General features: G+C 37.8%; 1 protein-coding gene across 1 annotated transcript in view; it reads right to left on the bottom strand.

The window, feature by feature from the left end:
* Positions 1-17,156, bottom strand: part of TM9SF2 (transmembrane 9 superfamily member 2) — a 57,244-nt gene that overhangs the window by 36,709 nt on the left and 3,379 nt on the right. The window contains exons 2-4 of the mRNA XM_059041967.2: positions 8,184-8,251; positions 5,736-5,829; positions 50-177 (exon numbers count right to left, since the gene is read on the bottom strand). Of these exons, the coding sequence (XP_058897950.1) occupies positions 50-177; positions 5,736-5,829; positions 8,184-8,251 (290 nt within the window). The remainder of the gene's footprint in view (positions 1-49; positions 178-5,735; positions 5,830-8,183; positions 8,252-17,156) is intronic.

Below are 17,156 nucleotides of genomic sequence, written 5' to 3'. Positions count from 1 at the left end.
TTCTTCTTGAAAAGGAAAAAGCCCCAAATCCCAAATCTCCACGTCTTACCAGTGATGTTGATAATTCAGTAACATGCTTTTTTTCAAGAATTCTAACTTTTGTTTGTCTTCCGCTTTCTCTGTATGGTATGTTTTTGTACAAACAAGCTTACAGGTCTCCTCCTTATTAAATGTAAACTGTATTAAAATAAAGTGGAAAGCAAATTAAGAAAAAATATCCAGGTCCTTCATGCCTGCAACATAAATAGAGTAAAAGCACTGGTCTCCTTAAATTACTTAAGTGCATTAATATTGATAATAAACATATAGAAATTCCCCACAGATCAATCAGATTTAAATTTCAATCTTATTCTGTTTCTCTAAACACCTAAGTCATCAATTTTTCTTTTAATAAGTAACAGTTTTTATTTTTGATAATTTCAACCAACCCATCTCTTAAATATAAGTGAGTCGTAGGAGGGGAAAAAACCCATATGTAGAACGAAACAACATCAGTATCTCCATAATAATGTCCCCTGATAATGTTTTGGAAATTATGGATTTGAAGGCTTTCTATTAATAAACAGATAAGGTTTTATGTCTATGTACTCATTCAGTGGATATTTGTTAAGTGTCTCCTATGCACCAGGTGATGGAGGTTCAGCAGTGAAAAACACAGACTGTGATGACACAAGAAAAAGTCAAATCTGGATGTCTAGAATCAGAATAAATGTGATTCTTTTTACTCACATTTGAAAAGACTGTCAATTTTTAGGATGTTATGTAATAACAAAGTTGAAACAAAAATTGATTTTTTTTTTTTTTTTGCGGTACGCGGGCCTCTCACTGTTGTGGCCTCTCCCGCTGGGGAGCACAGGCTCCGGACGTGCAGGCTCAACGGCCACGGCTCAGGGGCCCAGCCGCTCCGCGGCATGTGGGATCTTCCCGGACCGGGACACGAACCCGTGTCCCCTGCATCGGCAGGCGGACTCTCAACCACTGCACCACCAGGGAAGCCCAAAAATTGATAAATTTTTTAAACCAAAGTTTAAAACCTAAGGAGTCCTCCAATTCTGGAGTCTAGGACTTATTTCATGAGCATGAAAACACACACATTATATTATTCACAACATATTATATAATGTAGGTTTACTTTACCAGGGCCTATTTATGTCTTAATTTAAAAAATCTATTTCCTAGTTTTCTTAAGGCTATAATTTATTAAACTAATTATATACACTCCATAATGTAACTACATATAGTACAATACACCTTTTAATAAATTCAAATTTTATTACAGGGAGTAAAAAAAAAAACCCAACTTGCATATGTTTAACTTCAAAGTAGTCCATTCTTTTACACATTATTTATTAAAATCCCTAAACCAGTTACTGTGCATCATCTGACAAACCAATGTTTCAAGTGTAGTTCACTGCTGCCACCTGTCAGCCAATAGTTTTGCTCTCAAGGCATTGCTATTTCTGTGAATACAGCAATATTTATGTAAATATTTAATAGTTTAAATCTTACATGAACCTTATAGGTTCCATCTAAAAGACTGGGAAGTGAAAAAAACAAAGGTATACATACTAAGGAATCAGAGGGCTAAGTGTCAAACTTAAAGCAGAGAGAGACATTATTAGCTGCCACAAAAGTCGCAACCCTTCCACCGCAGTCAGATGCCCACTGGGCTCAGGCAGGTCAGTGGTGAGCTCGATTGTGAAGGAAAACAGCAACCCTAAAGGTGACACTTAACCATCACAATAAACGCTTATTACCTCGTGTAACCCTCCCAACAGCCCTATGACGAAGTCTTCTTTGCTGACTCCTCCTCCGTCTTCCTGACCCATTAATACCAACTGCCCCAAGGCCCGGTCCTTGGAATTCTCCTCTTCACTATTTTTACCCACTCCCTTGGGGAGTTCATCAACTCCTGGCTCCAAATACCAACTACACACTAATGATTCTCAAATACATTTGGAGGGAGGCTGAATCCCTCCCTCCAAACTGCAGACATGTATCTTCAACTGTTAACCCAACATCCCTACTTGTATGCCTATCAAACATCTCATGTCATGTCAAAACAAACTCTTCCCCATTCCCTTCAAACCTGCTCTTCCCCCAGACTTTCCCACCTTAGAAAACAGAAACTCCACACCCCACATCCCACCTCTCGGCAAACTGTTGGCCCCAACTTCAAAACACAGCCAGTTTCTGAGATGCCGACCGCTTCACAACTCCCACCCTTACTCCAATGATCTGAGTCACCATGAAGTCATGCATATTTTCATGAATGATGTGAGAGACTCTTAACTTGCCTCCTGGCTTCTCACTCTCCCACGGTCCATTCTCACTGCAACAGTCCTGCTGATCCTGTTAAAACCTAACCCTACGCAAAACCCTTGAATGCTAACCATCTTGCCCAGATGTACAGGTCAAAGTCTTTACAATGGCCTATGAGTGGGCTACATGATGTGGTCCTATTACTCCTTTGCCCTCATTTCCCACTATTCTCTGTCTTGCTCACCTGCTTGAGTCGCACCAATTTTTCTCTGAACCTTGAATACATCGGGCGAGCGACATCTCAGGACCTTTGCTTTTGCTGCTTCCTTCACCACATCCTCCCCTCTCCCCACGTATTCACATGGCTCACTTGCTTCAACTCTTTTGCTCACCTCTCAGGCGAGACTTTCTCTGGCCTATTTAAAATTCAAAGTTCTCCATCCACCTTCCCTGATTTATCTTCAATAGTTCTTTCATCAGCAATTGACACACCATGTGTTTCAGTAATTTGTTTTGTTTCCTTCTCCCCATCAGAATACAAGTCCACGAGGACAGACTTTTTTGGTTCACTGCTGTACCCTACAACTACCACAGTGCCAGGCACGTGAAAGACATTCAACAGTTGTGTTAACTGACTGAATTGAGTGAATATGAGTGGTTAGACTTGAGATTTTATGATCCTATGATAGGTGACTCCAGCTTCACATAATGCACACGATATCTTGCACTGTTTTTTTCCTGACCTCAACAAAAGTCATCGATAAAAGATGGCAAAGCAGATTTGGAGTTTTGTTTTGTTGCTGGTTGCTACCATTATTTTTACTGCAGATCTAAAATAAGGCAAAATTCTTTGAAAAGAAAAGACAAAGAATCAATACTGAAATCAATGCTGAAAAATACATCAATATATTTATGGTTGCCTTGGGGAAAAAAATCTCATATCTTGGTCCCATGTTTCTGTTAACCTATATGCCTTGATCTTAAGAAATGCTTACTCTGTCTTTTTTTTTTTTTTTTTTTTGCGGTACGCAGGCCTCTCACTGTTGTGGCCTCTCCCATTGCGTAGCACAGGCTCCAGAGGCGCAGGCTCAGCGGCCATGGCTCACGGGCCCAGCCGCTCCGCGGCATGTGGGATCTTCCCAGACTGGGGCACGAACCCGTGTCCCCTGAATCGGCAGGAAGACTCCCAACCACTGCGCCACCAGGGAAGCCCTTGCTCTGTCTCTCTAAGCTTGGGGCTTAAAGAACTTGTTTTAGCACAAATCTTGATCCTAAAAAATTCTAGAAAACTCCAGGAAAACGTTAGGTGCACATTCTTTCTCCATTTTAAAACACTCCTTCTGTTCTTCTATTTTACCTCAACTCCTAGGACAAAATTAAATCTGAAAAGCACTAGGCCTGGGCTTCCCTGGTGGCACAGTGGTTAAGAATCCGCCTGCCAATGCAGGGGACACAGGTTTGAGCCCCGGTCCGGGAAGATCCCACATGCCGTGGAGCAACTAAACCCGTGAGCCACAACTACTGAGCTGGCAAGCCACAACTACCGAAGCCTGCATGCTTAGAGCCCATGCTCCACAACAAGAGAAGCCCGCACACCGCAACGAAGAGCAGTCCCCGCTCACCTCAACTAGAGAAGGCCTGCGCACAGCAAAAAGACCCAATGCAGCCCAAAAAAAAAAAAAAAAAAAAAAGCACTAGGCCTAAAAGAAGGGTCTTTTGCATAAGCAAGGCATAATCTTTACATAAAAATAAATGAACCCTGAGTAGAATCCTACTAAAGAAGTAATTTGCCTTTAAAGTCTACACCAAAGGGACAAAACTCCTCTATGGATTTGCATATTTTGCTGTTTACTGTTAGAGGCTCCTGCCTTCCCTCAAGTTCACTGAAGGTGTTACTGATGCTCTTCCCGCCTTCCATCATTTCTTACGACCAAGGCATAAATAAACAGAAAGATGGGACTGAGAGGCCAAAGAAGTGTTTTAAGGTAGTTATACAATTTAATAAATATGCTGAATATCACCCTCTGCTATAAAAAGAATGCAACAATTTCCAAAGTAATCTTTCAAAATATCACATCAGGGAAATATTATACAATTAATATGCTTGCCCTACTCAATGCCACCCATGTCCATATATTTTGAGTTCCTTCTTTCCCAGTGACTTCATCTCATTAGGCCTTCAAATCTACTGTCTTTGAAAAATTTAAAAAAAAAACAAACTCTGGCATCTTAACGATAGAAAATCTCAAATTAAAACATTTTAAGAGGACATACTTACAGTTGAAAACTATGAACCTGTAGTGAATTCAAGGTGTACAATTATGTCTTCCCCCAGTGCTTCACAGTGTAGATACGGTGCTGGAGTAAGAGGGTTAATGGGACTAACCGAGGCTTTTTGGGGATTTGCTGGACAGATGTTCAACGCAGTAAGGGCCAAGGGAGACAGAGGGTGGTGCTTAGTGAGAAAGCAGGCAAGGCAGCTAATCATGGGGTCACAGAAGAGACGGGTGTGACACCGACAGAGGGAGCTGTTAGGCTGGGGTCAGGTTACAGTCACTGAAATGAGTATGCCCACATGGACAGATGCCCACAGAGAGTTATAAAAAATGCACAGTGCAGAATAATATTTTAAAACATAAACACACACATTTAATTCTATTTATATATGCTTGTAAGTACATGGAAAATTTCAGGAAAGATTAACAAGAAACTGTGATGTGGAACAGGGCAGCGGGGGGAGAGAAACTTACTTTTCTTTTTATAGTCTGTACCATTTAGTTTTGTATACGGTGATATATTATTATTATAAACTAGTTTAATTTTTCTAAAAGAGAGAGATATATTATTCTTTGTGCATCAGGAGAGCAGATATAAAATGAACAGGGGACTGTGAAATTCAGAAGGATAACAGGCTTAAAAGATAACAGATTTAAAAGGCACAATAATTCTGGATGATGAAGTACATATACTGAAGAGAATATCTTATATTATGCTTAGCTTGGTTCAACTGATGTCCTAAAAATGTATCAAAGATGTACCAAATATACTTCCACTGATCAAAACAGAAAGGTTAGCTTCCCCAAAACCCAATGGGAAAGCTGAAGTAGTGCTTTATCTGCTAAAAGGGAAATTCTAGGGATTCTGTTCCCAAATGAAGTTGCTGGGACAACTCTTCATAACTGAAAGCTGGGTTTCAGGTCCCTCTGTAAGGTGAGGCAGGGAGTCTGAGCACTTTTAGGCCACCACCTTATCATTTACTGACTGTAGGAAATGTTCCTCTGAACAAACTTATTTATGACATATCATGAGAAGGGGAGGGATCCTTCTAAACTGTGACTTTAAGAAATTTTTGCTGGATGCAAAAGAGAAATGAATTCCTTCTTAGCTAAGGTATCACAGGATTTTCTACAAGGTGGGGAGAAAAAAGAAAAAAGATGCAACTAAATAACTTTTATAGAACACTGAATACAAACCTTATATGGTGACGGTTCAATTCTTTCCCCAAATAATACCTGACCTAGATTTTCAGATGGGCGCTTTCCTTCTGATGCTTGGCAAAAATCAAACCTGTGGGCAAGAATATTTAAGTTTTTAAGCATAAAGGAAGCAATGAGGTACCAAACCCCGAGCCAACCTAGAGGACAGATTAGGTACTGATCACGCCAGCAGCTCTAGTAAATGAGTAAGAAATATATTCCTACTCCAAGTTCCATGTACCACATCTCCCCAAAACAAACAAAAAAAACTTCTGAAAATTATGCCTTAGAATGCTTTGCTTATTAAATAATACTTTTATTAAGATGTAAATTATAGAATTTTAAAAATTGACACATTATAATTTATTGTTGTTCATTTCAATGACAAAACTACTTACACCCTAGTCTTCAAGGGAATTTTGCATAACTCACCTCCTTTTGTTATCTTTCTAATTCAAATATTTACTTAATGCCATTTCAAGAAGATGTGTCGGGGCTTCCCTGGTGGCACAGTGGTTGAGAATCTGCCTGCTAATGCAGGGGACATGGGTTCGAGCCATGGTCTGGGAGGATACCACACGCTGCGGAGCAACTGGGCCCGTGAGCCACAATTACTGAGCCTGTACTCCGCAACAAGAGAGGCCACAATAGTGAGAGGCCCGTGCACCGCAATGAAGAGTGGCCCCCACTTGCCACAACTAGAGAAAGCCCTCGCACAGCAACGAAGACCCCACACCGCCATAAATAAATAAATAATTTAAAAAAAAAAAAAAAGATGTGTCAACTACATGGGTTTCTGTCGCATCCCAATGTACTGGCCAACATGAAAAGCAGGCTAGACAGACCCTCCGAGAACATGGAGCTGTGGAGAAGCCATAACCAGGCAGCTGTAAGCTTCTCTCTGTGCTATAATTTCCTTGTATTACTAATCAAATTTTCATAAAGTTTTGTTTGAATGTTACAGCCTAATTTCAGCCTTGCTATAGAATATTAAAGGGCAGTTCTGTGCTCACCATGGTCACCATGGTTGAGACCAGCACAGTGATGGCTACAGACTAGTTAGATCCCTAAGAGGAAGATGAATCTTGGGTGATAAAAAACTGGGGCTGGGAAGTCCCCAAATGAAGATTCTCCATCTACTGGATATAAGAGATTCACTGAGTTTTCCCAAGAATAGCTGCAAAGATTTAAGGAGAGAGATTTGTTTATTTAACAAAACAAAAACTAGAAAAAGTCTCCAACAGTTACATAAATTATGGTCCATTCATTCATGAAATTTGTATTCTCTTCTTATACATGTTTAGGCACACGGATTCTTGTAGGATAGTCAAACTTTTTGTGTGCGTTTTCTACAGTAAACATATTTTCTTTCAAAACTCTTAGATACCAGAGAAATTTAGAAGCCAACTAAAATTTAGGAACATATTTTATACCCAATATAGCATATAGTGCTCAAATGAACAAAGGATATTTATGCAGCATTTTTTATAATATCAAAAAATGGAAATAATGAAATGTTCATAAATAGAGAATTAGTGAAACAAATCATACACAGACTCTATATGATCTCTACAAAGGGATAATAAACAGCTACTAAAAAGACTGAGGTAGCTGCCTATTAATATAGAAAAGATGTCCACATAGATTCAGTGAGAAAAACAAGGTGCAAATAAAATATATAAACCTGCTTTCATTTAAAACAAAAATGGAGCTTCCCCAGTGGCGCAGTGGTTGAGAATCTGCCTGCCGATGCAGGGGACAAGGGTTCAATCCCCGATCCGGGAAGATCCCACATGCCACGGAGCGGCTGGGCCCGTGAGCCACAATTACTGAGCCCGTGTGCCACAACTACTGAAGCCCGTGCACCTAGAGCCCGTGCTCCACAATGAGAGAAGCCACTGCAATGAGAAGCCCGCGCACCGCAACAAGGAGTAGCCCCCGCTCACCACAACTAGAGAAAGTCTGCGCACAGCAACGAAGACCCAACACAGCCAAAAATAAATTAGTTTAAAAAAAAAAAAAAAGTATAAATGTGGTTGTGTATGTTAGAATAAGCAGAGAAAAAATGCAGGGGTCAGACAACAAAGCAGTTATTTCTGGGGATTGATTATGTGGAACATATGGATTCTGTTGAAAACTATGTGGGTTTTTTTATAATCAAAAAAATTAAAACAAAATGGCTATTTGTCTAGTCAGGTAAAAAAGGAAATCCATTGTTTTAGTTGGTGCTTCTGTTGCATTGCAAAGTGACATCAACAGATCACATTTCACATTTTAACCCTACCTTAGAAATAAACAATACCCCTTTAAAAAATGTTTTCAGGCCCTGTACATTTTTTAAATGCATATGAATTTATCCATAACTGTGGAGAAAGTAAAGTTCTAAATGTACAAGATTCTGATGAGTCATAAAATTTCATATAAAAACCAAGCTGAAAAACTTACGCTGTATATTCATAAGGAAGAACAGATTCCACTGAGTCAAGCCTGTTCACAAATAGTTCTATTTCAGCCTGAAAATGAAGAAACACAGAATTAGAATATAAACAACTAGAGACCAAAACTTAGGTCATGCCTAGAATTAAAAAGGAATTTGACTTTTGAAATGAGAAATTTTATGATATCCAACTCACTTTAAAGAATTACTTATAAATCCATTCAGAGTAGATTTATATGCATTTAAATTACAATGAAATAATTTTCAGTTGCAAATGTCTCCAACCATTTCTAAATGCTTTAAGTTCTAAAAATTTCTAAAAAATTAAGTAAGTATTTAAATTAAATATCATTCACTACATCAATATAGATTGTTTTTAAAAATCTGGTTTTCAAATTCAGTATTTCATTCAACAGCACAAAGATAATTATTATTTTTAAACAGTTTTAAAAAAACATTCTCGGGGCTTCCCTGGTGGCGCAGTGGTTAAGAATCCGCCTGCCAATGCAGGGAACACGGGTTCGAGCCCTGCTCCAGGAAGATCCCACATGCCACAGAGCAACTAAGCCCGTGTGCCACAACTACTGAGCCTGCGCTGTGGATCCCACGAGCCACAACTACTGAGTCTGCATGCCACAACTATTGAAGCCTGCAAGCCTAGAGCCCGTGCTCTGCAACAAGGGAAGCCACCGCAATGAGAAGCCCACACACCGCAAGGAAGAGTAGCCCCTGCTCGCCACAACCAAAGAAAGCCCACACGCAGCAACGAAGACCCAATGCAGCCAAAAATAAATAAATAAAATAAATAAATTTATTTTTTTAAAAAAGTCACAGGCGTCTAATGACTTCTATATGGGACAGCACAGTAATGGAAAAGAATAAAATGCTGCTTAGTACCTTTATAAAACCCTCTTCATATACTTAATATTTTACTCTAGTCATTGCAATCTTCCCTTTACTCGGAAAAATAACTCGAATGTTAGTCTATCCCAGAGGTTGGCAAATTTTTTTCTTAAAGGGCCAGAGAGTAAATATTTTAGGCTTTGCTGGACAAGCAGTCTCTGCCGTTGTAGTACAAAAGCAGCCACAAACATTACATAAGTGAATGCGCCCAGCTGTAGCCCAATAAAACTATTTATGGAGATTGAAATTTGATTTTCATGTAATTTTCACTCATCCCTAAATAGTCTTCTTCTAATTTTTTTCTAATCACTTAAAAATGTAAACACAGTTCTTAGATTGAGGACCCTACAAAACAGACAGCAAGCTGGACTGGACTCCTAGTTCATCCTTGAGCTCTGTTTACAAGGTATTTTTCAATATTCTTTAAATTCATATCTTAGGAAACCCAAAACAGGGCAAAAGGTTCAGAGATCTGATGCCATTAAAGAAAAATTTTTAGGACACTGTTGAAGAGCATATAAATTTAGGGTAAAAGTTTCTTCCATTTCTACCCAATGGATGAGGCAAGAATTTTTGCTTAGGCTATGATGTTCTCTCTGAAGTTTCATGGTACATCTCTTAGCTATAGGATTATAAGATTGAAGGAAAACCTTATTCTCATTTTCTGACTTCTCTCATCTCTCCTTTGAGTCTTAATCTTTCAAAACGGAAAGGTCTTAATCTTTTGAATCATCTATCTCCTTGATCATGCCAGCTGCTTTTCTCGGGACCTTGCCCTACTCTCACATCTTTCTTAAAAGGTATAGCACTGAGAATTATAGGCAGAATTCAAGGTACAGACATCAAAGCTTCATATATGTATAGAATGACATTGTTACTTTTCATTAGCCTTTTTGGCCAAAAGCATAAATTCTTCAATGACACTCTTCATCTCTTTCCAATGTTCTGTAACTGATAGTTTAAAGGTCATCACCTCATATATATAATTGTTAACTGTTTTTCTTCAAATATACTTTAACTTCTCCATGACCAAATTAATTTACTACCTTTTGTTCTCTCATATAACTTTAAGAGAGCTTCCGGAAGTATATTCCCAGTGGCTTTATATTATGTTGATACAAAAGTTTAATACTACTAGCTAATTAAAACATTTCACATTCATTCTTTTTGCTAAATTTAAGATCCAAATTAGCCTCGGGGACTTCTGGAAGTCTGTCTCCATTCTTACTATTCCCCATGGTTTATTCCCTCCCCCGCTTGCCCTTAAGCTAACCCACACCACTTGAAATTCCAATTTAACCTTTTTAAAAAACAATCTTGTCAAAACTTTAGACATCAAATTCACTGGCTCCCTCTAAGTCTACTTTAAGTCTCTGAAGCAAACTCCAGAAGCCAGGAAAATTCTCTTTTAGACACCATGCTAGTCTTCTGCTTATATAATTTAGTATCATTTAAACTGATTATTACCACACTTACTCCATTTCAGTCTATAGCCCAAAGACCCACACACCCTCCCTCCCTATTTTCTTATTTGTACATTATTAGTTTTTATCCATCTCACACTTGGCATTTTGTCTACTATCAACTCCCCATTAAATTTACCGTATCTATCAACTTTTCCTGATCTGGTGAAGTAGCTTCAAATTCTACTCCTAATAACAAAAATGTTAACGTCACCGAAGAAGCATGTTTCAGCCTTGCTGTGTGATTTATAAGGATGTCTACAATTATCAAGGTCTGTCCACAAAATTTTCCAAAATATTGACAGCAAAATTCAAAAACAATTCTTCTCACAAATCTTTCACCTAAAAACAAAACTAATTTTAACACACACAGCATATAAATAGGGAACACAACTTCAGTCTGGAAGGAGAACAGAGTCAGACTGCTGGGTTCATTTCAAATCCTAGGTCTACTGCTAATAAATATGTGCTTATGGGCAAGTAACTTTGAATGTGAGGAATGAATGACGTAATAATAAAACAGAAAACGATATAGAAGTTGGTTTATAGTTGGCACACAATAACTATAAGTTAAATGTTTAACTGTAAGCTAAATAAAGATAGCTATTATTATCTATTATTTTAGAGAAGCTGGACCTTCCTCAATCTAAATATGTATTAGTATAAGGATAACCTTGAGGGTTTCTGTGAAAGGCCCTCCTTCCTCCCTCCCATTAAAGGACACTAAGGACAGTAGCTTCTGATCTACTGTTTATGCCTCTTCATTACTCCCTTCTTGGCTATCAGTCTAGGGAAGGGGAAGATAATAATTATCAAGCACAATTCTCATAGTAACCTTATGAGCTAGGGATTACTTGCTCTACTTTAAGACAAATGAGTTCAAAAACTGGACTGCTGGCTCAAAAATGTGAGTAAACTCAACTGCTGCTACCACTTTTAATTTTTGCTGCTCTCAGTCCTCCACTTTTCTTCCTTCTAGTCTCTTCTGACACTTTTCCACACTTACTTTTACAGGAAAGTTGGTCCATCATAGATATCACCACTAAATTATGGACCTTTTTCCATCGCTTGGTGAACTAATCAAAACACACCTTGGATATTCAGTTCATTTGGGCTATTTCTGTAGCACTTTCATTCATTCTGCCTTTTTTTTAAACTGTGAGAATTTGAAAATTTAAGATTTATCTCATTCAAAACACACTAAGAATTGTAAATTTAAACTGATACATTTAACACAGAATAGAGTATTTGTAAATATGCTACATTTACAACATTCTATTTTAAATATTGACCCTTATAGTGAAACAGGAAAATTTCAAAAATATTTTAAGTATTATAAGAATAATATTACGAGATCCTCGTAATATGACAATAGGACACATGTTAAAAACAAGAAAGGAGAAAGGAAATGAGACTGCTAGTGAGTTTATGTGGTTTCATGAAGGGCAAAAGTATGTTACAAACATGACATTCATCCCTAAAAAATATAAATATACAAACAGATAGAACAAATAGAAGAAAATATAAACAACTGTTGGCTAAGGGTCTAGGTGGATATATAGTTGATCATTATACTATTCTTTCAACTTTTTTGAATTTTGAAAATTGTCACAATTAAAAGTTGGAAAAAGAAAAGGCTTTAAAGATGAGAGTAGACTTTAGTCATATTATAAAGTGACAGAAGCCAAAACAAAGCAATAAGAAATAAAGACTAAAGAGTAAAGTTTAGTGTGGGAAGATGTTAGAAGCAGGAAAAATGACTTCAAAAGAAGTAATAATGAAAGAATGCTCAATATCACTGATCATTAGAGAAATGCAAATCAAAACTACAATGAGATATCATCTCACACCGGTCAGAATGGCCATCATCAAAAACTCTAGAAACAATAAATGTTGGAGAGGGTGTAGAAAAAGGGAATGCTCTTGCGCTGTTGGTGGGAATGTGAATTGGTACAGCCACTATGGAGAACAGTATGGAGGTTCCTTAAAAAACTAAAAATAGAAATACCATACGACCCAGCAATCCCACTACTGGGCATATACCCTGAGAAATCCATAATTCAAAAAGAGTCATGTACCACAATGTTCACTGCAGCTCTATTTACGATAGCCAGGACATGGAAGCAACCTAAGTGTCCATCATCAGATGAATGGATAAAGAAGATGTGGCACATATATACAATGGAATATTACTCAGCCATAGAAAGAAACAAAATTGAGTTATTTGTAGTGAGGTGGATAGACCTAGAGTCTGTCATACAGAGTGAAGTAAGTCATAAAGAGAAAGACAAATACCATATGCTAACACATATATATGGAATCTAAGAAAAAAAATGGCATGAAGATACTAGGGGTAAGACAGGAATAAAGACACAGACCTACTAGAGAATGGACTTGAGGATATGGGGAGGGGGAAGGGTAAGCTGTGACAAAGTGAGAGAATGGCATGGACATATATACACTACCAAATGTAAAATAGATAGCTAGTGGGAAGCAGCAGAACAGCACAGGGAGATCAGCTGGTGGTTTGTGACCACCCAGAGGGGTGGGATAGGGAGGGTGGGAGGGAGGGAGCCGCAAGGGGGAAGAAATATGGGAACATATGTATATGTATAACTGATTCACTTTGTTGTAAAGCAGAAACTAACACACCATTGTAAAGCAATTATACTCCAATAACGATGTTAAAAAAAAAAAGTAGTAAATAGGGGTAAAGAGTAGAATTTGCAATATATGTGAAAACCCAAGAACATTCACAACAACAAACCCTGAAAAACCGTGGGAAATTCATTCAATCAACACATTTATTCAAAGCCCATAATGTCCTGTACTAGAGACCATGAATGCCATAATAATATAAAACCCATGAATGGTTGCCTTTCAAAGAATTTATAATCCAGATGGGGAGACAGGGCACATATTCAAGGAAGTAAAAGAGAAAAGTGGCAAAGCTATTTTATGTATTCTTAGGGTAGCTAGTGGGATTTAGTTTTCTTATTAAAATAGCAATTGCTGTAAGAGAGCAATATTTGATTAATTTTAAGGTCATTTTCCATCAAAACATCTTCTTTATTCCCCATCCAAGAGTTAATTACGTGCATCTCCTTCTGGAGATAGCCAACTCCAACATATCACTTACATGACTCAAAAGAGCCTTAAAGGTTACTTTCTTCACATTCTCACTTTCAAACTGTCCCAAAATGAGTTATTACAAGCATGAAAAGTTGTGACAACATTAACCATTTTAAGAAAGGTACAGATTAATCCTAAAGCAAGACTGTAAACTCTAAAGCAAGACATAGACAAAACAAGACTGATTACAATACCACCCTAAGAAACCTTTCATGGAAATGCTTTGAATTAATGTAGAGTTCTATCCTCTACCTTCTAAATCCTCCTCCCAAATGTACCATTTTATTTCTAGTCCCCATCTGCCCACTCTACTTCTGATCCCAACTTTGGTCACAACTACACCCTATTTTATTACTTCAAAGCATGCCATGCTATGGGACTGCATTTCCCCCCATTTCCTTGTTCCTTTGTTTTGATTCTGCTTTTACAACTGCCATCATGTATGTCCCACCCGACACCTACAACTGTATTTCAAGGTAGAGAGAAATCTCAGTGAAGAAATGTGACTTTGTACAATGATCAAAGCAAGTGACTAGTCACAAAAGTGTCTGAGATACGAAGGTACAGCCATAGAAAAGGAAAACTATGGAAGCTTCAATTACTTTAATATTGGAGAAGCCCACAGTGGGAGAAAGTCCAAAGAAGGAAAACCTCAGCTCAGATATAATTTTAAAATCCCAATAGAAACGCTGGAACTCACAAACGGATGTTCATGAGCTTTGAGTTACCTGACCAACAATGCCCAGAAGCTGATCTCCTAGATACTAAGGTTCTTACTCCACTTCCCATCAAAAAATAAAATTTCAACTTTAAACTGTATCAAAGAAAGGAATAAACATAAAATGTGACTGCTTAAAAACTGATGATATAGGTAGAGAGCTTTCTGTTGTAACTGCAATAACTGTGGAAGTCCAGGATTCCAAGCAGCCCAGGATCTGCAGGGCAGGGCAGCAGAAGAGGTATGGCGCTCAGCCTAGAAGATCCAGGAGTACTCCAATGTGGTGAAGAGCCTGGACTTCGGACTCAGACACTCCTGCAGTTGCATCTTAGCTTCGCTACTTATGAGTTTGCTTGAGAGGGTACTGCATCCTACCCAGCTTCAGTTTCCCCATCTAAAAACCATAGGATTGTTTGGAGGATTAACTAAGATTAATATATAACTGGCACACATAAAGTACACAAATTGTAGTTTCCATCACTGTTATTAGCAAAGGGCACTAAATAGGTATGAAAGGTGAGACTAAGAAAAACAAAGAAAAATATATTTCACAAATTTCTTACAAAGCCTTTCATCAACACTGAGTTAATTTTCGTGGCAAGAGCCAATGGCCTTGTAGAGTGCATATATTTAGGTAGCTACAATTAACTACACTACAACACTTACTACGAGGACACTGCAATAGAAAACTGCAAGGAAAAATAGAAGTAGGGGTTTGGGGAACTGGGCTCTAAGGCTGACTGAGCTCAGACCAGTTCTTAGAACTTATGTGTGTCTGCATGTGGAGCACGTGTCTGCGGTTTTGTCTCAGATGTTCAAGAACACACCTCTTGAAAAGGGCTTCCCTTCGTAGAGAGCACTAGGACAGTATTTTTATCTGTATCAACAACGCTTGCTTTCCTAATCCTAGCTCTCACATCCACTATAATGAATGATCACAGTTTTAAAATAGTTTTATTCGAAAATTTAATTTCTGAACGCAAACCTTCTAACTCAGTTCCATGTACTTTTTCACAGGAACAAAGAACAATCGTTGGAATGTGAATTTATCCAAAGTCATTCTTTCCAATGCCAGATTTCATATCTGAAACAATATCAGTAACCCTCACACACCTCACACACTGATTAGTTTCCAGTAGCTAAGAATCAATGCTCTTCTTCCAGAAAAAAACTATGAAACATGAAACTAAATATCGATAAATATATACCAATTATATTGTTAGGTACACGTGTAAATTATATTTTTTCTTTAAATTATTTCAAAATCTTCAAAATCTCTATGGTCAAGTTAAAACAGGTAAATAATACATTCATTCTTGTGTATGTTCAGAGCAACGTTTAGAATTGTTTTCTTAAATTTGACTAATTCCATATTTATAGGCAACTGCTCCCAAAATAATAGACACAGAATTTATTAAAAGCTTCTAAAAGTAACTACTGAGAAAGAAAATTTAAAAGTGTGATTCTGATTTTTTTTTTTATACAAAAGTTGTTAAACTAATCCATTTAAACTTTTTTTTTTTTTTAAACACCAGGGGGGTATATTTGGTCATTTTTCCTTACTGGACAGGAATGAAAATCTTACTCTTTCATCTAAGAACATGATCTGTCCGTGCACACACATCATCAAACAGTGAAAAAGTGGCAAATGTTTTCTAGAGTTAGTTGTTCATGTTGACAAGCCATTAAATAATTGCTTGAAAGTTAAAAGCAGCAAGGGTGGGCTTCCCTGGTGGCGCAGTGGTTGAGAATCCGCCTGCCGATGCAGGAGACACCGGTTCGTGCCCTGGTCCGGGAAGATCCCACATGCCGCGGAGCAACTAAGCCCGTGAGCCATGGCCGCTAGGCCTGCGTGTCCGGAGCCTGTGCTCCGCAACGGGAGAGGCCACAACAGTGAGAGGCCCGCATACCACAAAAAAAAAAAAAAAAAAAAAAAAAAAAGGCAGCAAGGGTGACGTGCTCACTAACCTTCAGTTATCAGCCATTAGAATGCCACTTAGCACACTTAAGACTCAGTCTCTTTAAAGGTAACTTCACATTTATCTATTTCACTTCTGACCAGGCCTTATTCTGCTTACTGCAGTCAACATATTATCCCCTGAGCTTAAGAAAGTAAAATGCTAGCAGAAAGGAATACCATGGTTCAATTCTTTAATACTGTGGTTTGAAAAAACTAACAAAATAAGACAAATAAGAGAAGAGAATTGAAAGAGAAACCTCAACAGCAACAAAAGCAATGCAGCATTAAAAAATGTTTTAGGTACCATCACATAGCTGTTAAATTGATAAATGGAATCATTCAGCTAATGGCATTGTAAATCAAACCTACGTTTCTTCAAAGAAACCTGGTGATATTAAATAGAGCTATAAAATTGCTTCTTGCCTTTGACCTAGTAATTTGTGAATATGCAATGAATTCCTGCTAAATACATTCTAGCAAAGTTATTTACAACGGAGAAAAATCGGGACCAATCTAAATGCCCTACAAGCAAGAAACAGCTAAGCAAACCATAGTATTGTAATACCACAATGAAATACTGTATAGTCAATGAAAATGTGCACTATGTTGATATAAATGTACCTGTAATGATAGCAAGCTTAAAAAAAAAAAAAAGGCACAGAACAGTCACACTGTTTATAAAGGCTAATGAAGATCATAAATCAGAAGTCAGAGGAATATGAATATGACTGTATGTTCACTGTACTCCTGTTTCTATGCCAGTAAATTGAACATAAAATAATTTTGAGAGGAGAAAATGACCAAA

The sequence above is a fragment of the Kogia breviceps genome, chromosome 16 (genome assembly GCF_026419965.1).
Source record: "Kogia breviceps isolate mKogBre1 chromosome 16, mKogBre1 haplotype 1, whole genome shotgun sequence".
In the NCBI taxonomy this organism is placed as follows: domain Eukaryota; kingdom Metazoa; phylum Chordata; class Mammalia; order Artiodactyla; family Physeteridae; genus Kogia; species Kogia breviceps.
Note: the sequence above shows the minus strand (reverse complement) of the source record. Positions and strands in the feature narration are given on the sequence as shown.